The 12570-nt window shown below is 34.3% G+C and overlaps 1 protein-coding gene across 1 annotated transcript in view; it reads left to right on the top strand.

Moving 5' to 3' along the window:
* The first annotated feature begins 643 nt into the window (after positions 1 to 643).
* The window catches only part of milt (trafficking kinesin-binding protein milt), a 204796-nt gene continuing 192869 nt past the window's right edge, over positions 644 to 12570 (top strand). Inside the window, exon 1 of the mRNA XM_065500246.1 lies at positions 644 to 921. Within this exon, the coding sequence (XP_065356318.1) occupies positions 919 to 921 (3 nt within the window). The 5' untranslated portion in view covers positions 644 to 918. The remainder of the gene's footprint in view (positions 922 to 12570) is intronic.

The following is a 12570-nucleotide window of genomic DNA, read 5'->3' as shown; positions in this document are numbered from 1 at the left end:
CAACTGCTGCAATCAAGGCGAATCTATAGAAGGTGACGACAGAAGAAAGCTGATTATTTTTTTTATTCAGTTGTGTAGACAAGTGAACTGTCAATTCACTTGTGTTTGTTGTGGCGAAAAATACAACAAATCCAAAAGCAAAACCAACCACAGGCAACTTTGACAGTTCACTTATCTTTTTACAAAAACAAAGTACCTGTTGTTTTTGTATATGTTGAATTTTTTGTAGTTCTGTCATCACCTTCTATAAATTCGCCTTGTGCTGCAATTTTTATTAAACGAACTGTTAGTGTTGAAAAAACTGGATACTTTCGACTACTCAATACATTCTTTGCGTTACTCGATATTATTCAATACCTTATAATTCCGATATCTTGCTCTAAAGCGTAAATTTGAGATGTAATAATAAACGAAATTTCATAAATAGTGATAATATTTCAATGAAAAACTTATGCTGAACAACATAACTGTGAATATATAAGAGGTTACTCATTGGTAATGATTACTCGAAAAAATCGACGATATTAAGTACCCAAATACTCAATACTTTTACAAATCTACTTATTATTTTAGTACTTCTTTTTCGTTTCTTCCTATATGCGGATTTTTGGTAGCAAATGTCTTAAAATTTTAATGGTTTAGTTATTACAGTGAAAAAATCATCTTATTTAAAAAAAATTGTTTAATTTAAATTATTCATTTTGTTATTTGTGATTGAAAATTTTGCGAATTGAAATAAAGTGTTAAAAATCAAAGATATAATTAAAAAGAAATTGCAAACTTGATTGAAAAATGTTGAAATACCAGTAAAGTTGGTTATACATTGTTCTTAAAGCCACCGCTTTTGCTTTTCATCAATGTCGCAGTGAAATAATTAAAAAATTCTTGCAGCTTTTGTAAACAAATTAAATTCTGTAAATGGTAACTACAAAATATTGGTGAAAAATAAAAATCTACAAAAGTGATTTTGTAATCATTTTTTCTGTGATGTATTAGTGATAATATACCTCCCTCGAACCCCGTTATTGTCGTGAAGTACAAATACACGCAACATTTATTTTGTATCAGTGACAAAATATCAGCTCCTAAAAAACGATAAATTCGGAATCCATACACACGATCTAAGTTAAATATGTGTTCGTATTTTTATTTCAACATTGTTTTTTATCGAACTCTTGATGGTTGAACATAAATATTGAGATTTTCAATTGTACATTATTTGTTAGAATTTGCAAAATGGAACAATAACATTGACCGTGGCCAATATTATATAATAATAAACCTTGCAATATATCCCTAATTCCTACGTCTATTTTTAAGTGGGGACATTAGAAGATGCTACACATTCAATCAATATTTTCGTGCGTCTTCATTGAAACGCTATTTAGAATCTTAGGCATATTTTTTTACTTGTTTATTTATATGTTAAAGCGCTATTTACTTTTTTTTATGAACTAAATTTGTTTCTAATGTTATATGAAGATTATTTGCAAACATTCGGTGCAATAGAAATAAAGCATGCCAAATGTTAGAAATAATGTGTGAAGAAAAATAAAAAAAAAACTTGGTTTGTGTCAGGAATGGAAATGTTGATAAAATCATTACGAGTCGGAACGAATATTTGATTAGGTCAAAAATCGATCTAATATCAATATTCGGGATTTGGTAAATTACCAAAACTGAAACTTTTATTCAGGAGAAGCATATGTATATTATGGTATTTTCAATATAATTATTGTAGTAGAATACAAAAACTTATATTTTTTAAACATTCTTCCCTCAAAAAAATTTCAGTTTAATGTGCTGTTTTTATATAGCGACTGAGCGCTTTGAGTGGACGTTTTACATGTATTTTGTTTTTGTTACAATAACAAAACACATGTTAAATTTCCACACAAAGTACTCGTTCGCTATAGAAAAACAGCACATAAGATAAATAAAATGTGAGTGAAACATACTTTAAATAACTCATTGTTACATTCAGCTCAATTAGGGTTTCGATGTGGCTATAGCGGCATTTTGATTTTTTGTTTTTGGCTTGTAAGCTTATATATATTTATTTATGTGGTAGAAGCCGGTATGTCTCGATTGGAGACTCCAATTCCCCAATACTTCGTGTATTAAGTGGTGTACCGCAAGGGTCTGTTTTTGGGCCATTACTATTTCTGTTGTACTTGAATGACCTTCTGAATATAGGAAATGGTCTGCCTTGTAGGCCTTTTGTCTATGAAGACGACATTCAGTTTCTTCACTATGCAGATTCACAGTTTCCTGATGTCTTAAAGGTAACTCCTACCTTACATTATTAGTAGAGTTTTAACTTGGTCTTCTGAAAATGGATTTAAACTTAATTCAAGAAAGACTTAATGGGATTTGTTTTCCGAACTGATGATATGGAGATTACACTTGATGGCACATGTATTGAAATTGTAAATAGGATGAACTGTCTCTGTGTCTTGATTGATGATCTCTTAAATTTTAAAGAGAAGGTTATATTCACTTGATCGTCCAAAACCGCCTGTTAAAAAGAGAAAGAAAGATCTTGTTACGGAAAGATCTCTTTAACAATTCCTCAAATTTTAAAAGATATGCACTTTCTTGCATTATAATTTTTGTTTTATTATTATATTTTAATGATTTTTCAAAAAGGGTCTGATAACTATATTTTTTTTTTATTAAACTATATATACATTTATATTTATTTAAATGTTTGCATAAAAGAAAAAAATAATTTTGTAATTACTTGTTTTTAACTTTTTATTTATACAATTTTTGTTAAAAGTGGAACATGAAGTTGCATACGTTAATAGTAATAGCATACGTTAATAGTTGCTAAAATTCTATGTTTCCAAAATTCAGGTGCCCATAGAGGTTGATTTTTTTATTATTATAATATTTTTAGTTTTTTTTTTCTACATTAATTAAATTTTCAATTATATTGTGCCGAGAGCAAGCACCACACTCTATTATAAAAAATGTTTCTTAACCGGACAAGTTTGTTGCTGTGAAACAATATATTGTATTAAAACAACACATAATTTTAAGTTTTCTTATAATCAGATCCATTGTACCTATAATATGTATGAATATTTAAAAGTCTCAAATAAACTTAACTTGTTAAAAGTTAATATATTTAATAATTTTATTTAGTAGCTTTTATTAGCCATTAATGGCCCCTGAGGCTTGGTTATATAAATTGAAGATAAATAAATAAAATATTAAAAAAAAAATATATGACAATTGGTTAACGAGAACTAGCAGACAACATATCATGAATTCCATGTCAGGCACTGTTACAGCGTGCGAATAATTGCAAGTGATTTTGTTAAGAAAATAATTTTTTTTAAAGCAGATTTGTCATTTTTATTATTCAGTTTTATACTCTTTCCAAAATGTGTAAAGGATTTATTAATCGGTTTTCTAGTTTCGTTGGTATAAAACAAAATATATCGTACGCATTACAAAATTTATCTCTTTAAAATTTAATGTCAGTTTCAATCAAAAATTTCTGCGAAATTATATGGTCGGTCAAGCCCGACCATATAATACCATACACTAAGTAAATGAGCAAAATAATTTTTCTTTTAAAATTTCAATCATTTATTTTCGTGAATGATTTTCGGAAGATGGCCTTATATGGGAGCTATGACCAATTATGGACCGATCACCATGAAATTAGGTCATTTATGTCTATATGAAAGTTATTCCTGTTGAATTTTATGTGTATTCCAACATTTTTAAGAGATCTATGCTCGTTGAAGTGATTTTCGGAAGTGGGCCTTATATGAGAGCTATGACTAATTATGGACCGATCATCATAAAATTATGGACCGATCATCATAAAAGTTGGTGACATGATTTTTGTATATATAAAACTTATTTGGAGTGAATTTTGTGTAGATACCTACATAAATTAAATATTTATGACCGATACAGTCCAATTTCGGAAGACATTTGTATTGGGCTAGATGAAAAAATGGACCGATTTCAGCCAGTTTCTATAGGCTTCGACCTTGGGCCGAACAAATTGTATGTACCAAATTTTATCAAAATATCTTCAAAATTGCAATTGACTGAGTCTAATTTTGTGTCCAGACGCAACAAGTAGTAGGTATTGAAGAAAAAAAGTGTAACATGTGCGAAACGCGTGAATTTTTTTAATGGATATATAATATCAAAATGTTTTTAATCGGGTTTACCATCTCAAAGCCCACACATAATACCATTTTCCGGAAAAGAAATTCTAATATCAGAGACTGTATTGAAACATATATCAATTTCGTAACGCACATGTTATATTATTTCTTATTCTATTAAACTTCATTTATCTTGGAATTTCGTTGATATTTATTGCTTATAAATATAAGCAATTTATAAACAAATTTTTAGCAAAAAGTTCTTTTTCACTTTCTGTAATAACGAACTCACGCACTTACTGCAAATTATGCTAAAAAAAACTGCAAAACTTTAGCCCAACTTATTCACTCACAAAAGTAACGGAAAACGAAGGAAAAAAACCGTTATTTTTAAAAATTCAACTTTGCAAATGATGTTGTAAATCTACAGATTATATTTAACATAATTTCTCTTCTCTCTTTACAATTTGGTTTTTTAACCATACGGATTACTTTTCTATGGAATTCGTGATATACATTATATTATGAGTGCAATTATGTTCTGTTGGAGTCTAATAAGTACATAAATACATATTTATAATTTTTCTCGATCGCGCGACCGATGGCCTATCGTAAGTGTAAATTAAAAATAAATATTGAAATGAAGACAGATTTCCGAAATAATGTATCTGTCGTAATTGAAAATTACGATTTTGGCTGATGTGATTAGATTAAAAGAGGTGTGTACTGTAAAATACACTACAACTCGGAGACCCACGGGACTCATTATGATAACCTTCAGGAATAGACCTAGCTGTGAAAAGAATAAATGCAATCAAGGAAGTGAGGCTAAATGTAATATAGACCGGGATTAAATACTGTCATTCAAAATAGCCACCCAGTTTTCTCTGAGACTCTGTAATCTAGAACAGTTACACAAAACGTGTTTTGCTTTATGTAATTTCTTAATATCCTCACACATCCTACAAACTAGTGAATGGTATGAAATGCTAATAATCGATTTTTAATTTTTCGATCAACAATTTACAGGTCGATTATTAAAATCGATTAATCGAAACCAAAAGTCTATTAGGATTTTTAACCAATAAGCATTTTTACTGGAATTCAAGTTAAAAGAACGTTTAATTCAAGCCTTAAATTACGCTGCACTCGCGATAATATGAACACCCCAATATATGAACTCCCCAAAATATGAACACTTTTTACTTCCATTGTGTACTCTAAAATATGAACTTAGTGAACTAAGCTGTTCATATTTTAAAGCTTTTTAAAATATGAACAGCTTATTATTGTTTTTTATACCCTGTCTGTCTGTCTGTCTGTCTGTCTGTTTTTTTTTTTTTTTTTTTTCTGAAGCCAACATAGTATCTATGATATTCTGCGGTGTTAAACTGCTACCAATCTGTCTTTCAAGCCTTCCTCTTTCCTCTCTAAATCGTTGGCATACGAATATGACATGTTCCGCGTTTTCATCAGTCTCGATGCAGACTGGACACCTTGGTGAGTCATCATGTTTAAAACGGTATAGATAACTCCTGAATCCTCCATGTCCTGTTAGAAACTGTGTCAGGTGGTAGCTGATCTCTCCATGTCTGCGATTTACCCATCTCTCGATATTTGGGATCAATTTGTATGTCCATCGACCTGCGGTAGAATTATCCCACCTTCTCTGCCAGTTTTGCATAGACACTCTCCTTTCTGTTTGTCGAATATATCTGTACTGCGTCTCTGGATTCTTTGATTTCTCGTAGTGTATTTTGAAAATTCTCGTGCTGTTATGTCTATTGGCATTATGCCCGCCACTACACTTGATGCATCGAGAGATATTGTGCGATATCCGCAGCATACTCGAAGACAATTTCTACGGAAAATTGACGTCATGTCTTTCCTGGAAGTACACCTGAGAGCTCTCTCCCATATAGGTGAACCATATAGGAGGATTGAGTTTGCAACACGCGAAAGTAGTATTCTGCGGCTTTGCCTTGGGCCTCCTATATTTGGCATTATCCTTGCCAATGTGTTTACTACATTGGTTGCCTTTTGGCATGAATATTCGGTGTGACGTTTAAAGTTTAGTCTATTATCGATCATCACGCCAAGGTATTTGATAGCCTCTTTGGATACAATTTCACTTCTTCCTACTTGTATATTTAGAACCTCTTTTGCCCTCCGGCTGCTTACCAACACCAGTTCGGTTTTATGCTCGGCCAATTTCAGGTTCATGGAGTCTAACCATAACCTTATGGTTCTAATAGCCTCATTTGCATAAAACTGTACATCATCTATCGTCCGGGCTTGAACGACTACAGCGACATCATCCGCGAATCCTACAATTTTTACCTCCTCTGGTACTGTAAGTCTAAACACACCATCGTACATGATGTTCCACAGGAGTGGGCCTAGGACGGATCCTTGGGGAACACCCGCCGTAATATATTGGGACTCAGTGCCATTGTCCGTCCCGTACCACAGGGTTCTGTCAGAAAAGTAACATTTTACTATTTTGATAAGATATTCTGGTAAGTTCAGTTGCTGCAGCGCTTTGATTATGTTGTTCCATCTAGCTGAGTTAAAAGCATTCTTGATGTCCAATGTAACTATCGCGCAGTAGTTTCTTGTACTACCTTTAGCTTGGATTGCTTTTTTCGCCGTATCTACTACCAGAGTTATGGCATCGATTGTTGACCTTGCTTTACGGAATCCAAATTGCATCTGTGAGATACCCGCGGCTTCATCTACAGCGTTTAGTAACCTAGTGTATACCACCCTTTCTAGGCACTTGCCTAATGTATCTAGTAGGCATATCGGTCGATACGATTCGGGTTCTCCCAAAGTTTTCCCTGGTTTGGGTATCAGAATAAGTTTTTGTTTTTTCCAGATAGTAGGGAATACTCCATCGTTTAGGCAGTTATTGAAGAGTTTTACAAACAGACCAGGGGTTGTTTTTATCGCGATCTTCAATGCTCTGTTTGGGATATTATCCGGTCCTGGGGCTTTTTTATCGCCAATTTTCGTGCACATTTTTAGTATCTCTTCTTCTGTGACTGGTGTAGGGTGAGATACGTTACTGCTGTGAATCTCTCCTGTATGCGGTTCTCCTTCTGGAAAAAGCGTAGCAACTATCTCTCTAATCAGGGTTGGACACGTTACTTGAGCTGATTTCTTTCCTCTTAGTCGCGACATCACAATACGATATGCTTTCCCCCATGGATTGGAGTCGGCTTCATTACATAATTGTTTAAAACAATTTGCTTTGCTCTTGTTGATGGCCTTTTGAAGTTTTTTCCTAGCCTGATGATATGCCTCTCTTTTCGATTCAAAATTGGGTCTTGACCTTCCTCTTTGGTAGCGGCGCCTGGTTTTTAAACATTCTTTCCTTAGTGATGATATTTCCTCGTTCCACCAGTAATTTTCTTTCCTTCTATTACTATGTCTTCTTCTAGGCATTGCAGCATCGCAAGCCGTTTTCATGACATTCACTATTCTTTCAGCCATCTCATTGGCACTTCCATCTTCGATGCTTTGGTTTGAGAATGATTCTGCAAAGGTAGCTTCATCCAGTTTATCGTTTGCCCAACCTTGGAAGGTAGCTTTTTCCCTTGGTATAGTTGTGCGGCCTTCATTGTCTATGCTAAATAGTATTGCCTGGTGGTCGCTGTGAGTGTAGTGCTCACTCACTTGCCACTGAACGTCCTTAGCTAGAGGAGTACTGACGAATGTAATGTCGACTATCGACCCATATCCAGCTCTCCTAAAGGTGTATGCGCTCCCTGTATTTAGTAGGACGAGATCGAGTAAGGAAAAAGCTTCCAGGAGTAATCGTCCTCTATTATTGGTACTTCGACAGCCCCAATCTACAGCAGCAGCATTGAAGTCACCTGCTATGATGATCGGATTGTGCTGGCTGGCATCTATCACTAGGTTTTCGATTATTTTCTCGAAATCTGGCAACGTTATTTTTGGCGACATATAGCAACTATATACATATATCCCTCCAATTTTTATCCTAACAAAACCATCCGAAAGTTGTTTCATTCCCTCCTCAATCGCCTTATTACCGCAGGCCCAGACAGCTGCTCTTCCCGATGAATCCTTCTCCCATATGTTTTTCTCTAGGTTTCGGTATTGTTCGCTTAGTATGGCGACGTCTATTTTAAGTTCGTAGATAGTCTGTGTTAAGAGATCTGTCTGTCTGTCTGTCTGTCTGTCTGTCTGTCTGTCTGTCTGTCTGTCTGTCTGTCTGTCTGTCTGTCTGTCTGTCTGTCTGTCTGTCTGTCTGTCTGTCTGTCTGTCTGTCTGTCTGTCTGTCTGTCTGTCTGTCTGTCTGTCTGTCTGTCTGTCTGTCTGTCTGTCTGTCTGTCTGTCTGTCTGTCTGTCTGTCTGTCTGTCTGTCTGTCTGTCTGTCTGTCTGTCTGTCTGTCTGTCTGTCTGTCTGTCTGTCTGTCTGTCTGTCTGTCTGTCTGTCTGTCTGTCTGTCTGTCTGTCTGTCTGTCTGTCTGTCTGTCTGTCTGTCTGTCTGTCTGTCTGTCTGTCTGTCTGTCTGTCTGTCTGTCTGTCTGTCTGTCTGTCTGTCTGTCTGTCTGTCTGTCTGTCTGTCTGTCTGTCTGTCTGTCTGTCTGTCTGTCTGTCTGTCTGTCTGTCTGTCTGTCTGTCTGTCTGTCTGTCTGTCTGTCTGTCTGTCTGTCTGTCTGTCTGTCTGTCTGTCTGTCTGTCTGTCTGTCTGTCTGTCTGTCTGTCTGTCTGTCTGTCTGTCTGTCTGTCTGTCTGTCTGTCTGTCTGTCTGTCTGTCTGTCTGTCTGTCTGTCTGTCTGTCTGTCTGTCTGTCTGTCTGTCTGTCTGTCTGTCTGTCTGTCTGTCTGTCTGTCTGTCTGTCTGTCTGTCTGTCTGTCTGTCTGTCTGTCTGTCTGTCTGTCTGTCTGTCTGTCTGTCTGTCTGTCTGTCTGTCTGTCTGTCTGTCTGTCTGTCTGTCTGTCTGTCTGTCTGTCTGTCTGTCTGTCTGTCTGTCTGTCTGTCTGTCTGTCTGTCTGTCTGTCTGTATGTCTGTCTGTCTGTCTGTCTGTCTGTCTGTCTGTCTGTCTGTCTGTCTGTCTGTCTGTCTGTCTGTCTGTCTGTCTGTCTGTCTGTCTGTCTGTCTGTCTGTCTGTCTGTCTGTCTGTCTGTCTGATTTTAAATAGCATCACCGATTTTAAATAGCACCGTCTGTCCGTCTGTCTGTTGAAATCAATTTTCTGAAGGCCCCAGATATCTCCGGGATCCAAATCTTCAACAATTCTGTCAGACATACTTTCGAGAATTTTGCTATTTAAAATCAGCAAAATTCGTCCATAAATAACGGAGATATGAGCAAAAATCCGAGACAACCTCTGAAAATTTCATCAAAAAACACAATGTATTGCATGCTTTGACAAAAAAGCAACAAAACTTATGTTTTTGGATGTGCATGCTTTGCGTATTTTTTTTTTTTTTTTGTTTCTTTTGGCGTTGTTGTTGTTTTTTATACAACTAAACGTTTGTTTGGTTGTGTGTTGGTTTTTTTGACAAAACAGCAACAAATCGTATGTTTGGATGTGCATGCTTTGCGTATTTTGTTTTTCTTTTGTGTTTTGTTTCTTTTGGCGTTGTTGTTGTTTTTTATACAACTAAACGCTTGTTTGGTTGTGTATTGGTTTTTTTTGACAAAACAGCAACAAATCGTATGTTTGGATGTGCATGCTTTGCGTATTTTGATTTTCTTTTGTTTTTTATTTCTTTTGGCGTTGTTGTTTTTTATACAATTAAACGTATGTTTGGATGTGTGTTGGTTTCATTGGCTTGCGTATTTTGTTTTTGTTTTTTCTTTTGGTGTTTTGTTTCGTTTGGCGTTGTTGTTTTTTGTGTTCTTGATAAATTTAGGATGCTGTACGCTGAAAGTGGGCAATGTACATACATATATACTAATTATAAAAAATAATAATGCATCCACAACAAAGGTGAAGGGTATATAAGATTCGGCATAGCCGAATATAGCACTCTTACTTGCTTTAACGTATTTTATCTATCTATACAGAGTTGAAATCTAAATCAACAGGGTAGTGGTTAAATTCTAATTCAACTGCTTAATAATTTTTGGACTTCCCTAGCTGTAGATGGGAATTAGATGCCATTCGCAAATATGAACAATCTTGCAAAAGTGAACTGGCCTGGTTTTAATTGGTTCATATTATCGCGAGTGCACTGTATAGTCAAGCAATTGAATTACAGTTGTATTACATTTTATTTCAATAGCATTCTTCAGCAAAAAGGAAACGTAAATTCAAGTCATATGTTTTTTGTTTGAAAAATATTTAAATTTTTAAAATATTTTTCAGGTTTAAAACATAATTACATTTGCATTCAAGTCAAATTCCAACAAAATGTTCAAGTGCTTGAAATTTCGGGGCTTTGATGCTTATTGGGTATATTATAATTTTTTTCTATCTTTAAATTTTAACTTTAATAGGATAAACTACTTTAAAAAATATTTTGTTTTTGATTATTTGCGTGGAATTTTTTTTTAAATAGAATTTTGTGTAAATATGAGATTTAGTTTCGTAAAGAACACAAGACCATTACAAAAATATCACAAAAATAACTTTTGTTTTTATCTATCGGTTATTCGAACCGGTTTTTGATTGAAAGAACCGACAACCGGTTTTTGGAATATGTCGAATATTTAATCACTCCAGTCGTTGCCTTGTTGGAAATAAAAATCATCAGACAACGCCAATTTCTCAGCACTCCTCTTTATATTTATGTCCAGATATAGAATGTCCAGATAAACAAACCGATCCATTTTTGAATCCATAAATTCCATACTACGTACTGCTCCAACTGCCATATATCCCCATCGCAATCCTTAACAGTTGGCAGCAAATTTGGTTTATCGAGGGCCTTCCCTACAAAAACACTTTGTTCCGAAGATATGAAATAACTTTTTTCCGACAAAAGCATGTTTTGTATCTTCGGAATAAACGGAAGGCAAATGGTGCTGAGGAATACAAGTGGAGGCGGTGGTGGAGTCATGGTGATGTATTGAAGATGAAGGAGTAGGCAGTATGGTAGGAATTATGGCTTCAAAAAAAGCTCTAGCAGCTAAGGCTTTCGGCTTCAATCGTTTAAATAGATATATTATGGTTAAATCCATTGTTAAACATTTTACCTAAATTGGCTTAAAACTTGATCGGATTTTTATTCTCATACGATTTCGGGCACTAATAGGAGCTAGATTTAGATATTTGATCAGGCATGGGATGGGAATCTGTCGGTGTGGGATCGGGCGTTTGTTTCTGTTATGTAATTGAAACGACAATGCTATACGATCTCTTTTCAACCGATTCCCATAAAATACCTGTATGTCTTGTATGTCTGATTTGTTGTTGAACGGGTAACCCTTAATACACAAAAGTTGAATTTTGGCCAGTAAAAAATCATCCTGGAAATATTTTAGGTAAATCGGTTGGTGTTAAGACAAGCAAGCCTTCTGAAGTTATGAGTAGCATTTATAAGGGAGAATAATATAATTTTTTCAGTTTTTGCCATTAAAAACGTTTGCAATTTAATTTTAAAGAATATAAATGTGAAATGTTAACCTATTCGCAGGTATGACCAAAAACATTTTCCATTTTCAAATTTTTAGAAATTTTGTTAAACTAATTTCAGAATTGTTTCAGTTTTTGCCATTAAAAACGTTTGCAATTTAATTTTAAAGAATATAAATGTGAAATGTTAACCTATTCGCAGGTATGACCAAAAACATTTTCCATTTTCAAATTTTTAGAAATTTTGTTAAACTAATTTCAGAATTGTTTAATCATCTCATTTGGGATTTATTGAGAATATAACAGGGAATAAAAATATGAAAATATCTCCTAATTTTCCGTACCTGCGATTTAAATTTTGCAATTTTCGAGAAAAAAAAATTACATTGGAGTAGGGATAGATTGAACTAATTAATGCAAGGCCTGTTCACTTTATCCAATAAATTCACTTTATCGAGACTGAAAAAATAAACTGACATGCAAATTTTTACATCGCTGCTTTATAAGTCAATTATGGAGCATTTTTTCGATGCTGGGACATTCCGCTTTTCGCAATTTTTTTTATTTATAGCATTTTTATTGTGGCATAGAATTCCACTTTGTATTTTTTTAATGCCACATATTGTGGACTTTGCCACACCATATTTATTTGCTAGAACTGAAACTCCCACTCCATTGTCCATATCTTTAATTATTTCTTGCTAAACTTTTATAGTAAGTTTTTTTTGGGTTTATATAGCAATACAAATAGTAGGGTCAAAAAAAGTCAAAAGTCTCAGAAATAACGGTGTTGTATAAAAAATGTGTGTAAAAAAATAATGAAACTTAGTTTAAGTGGTATAAAAATACTAATGAGAGTCAAAACTGCCTGTAGACAA

The sequence above is a fragment of the Calliphora vicina genome, chromosome 2 (genome assembly GCF_958450345.1).
Source record: "Calliphora vicina chromosome 2, idCalVici1.1, whole genome shotgun sequence".
In the NCBI taxonomy this organism is placed as follows: Eukaryota; Metazoa; Arthropoda; class Insecta; order Diptera; family Calliphoridae; genus Calliphora; species Calliphora vicina.
This window is presented reverse-complemented; position numbering and strand designations above follow the sequence as displayed.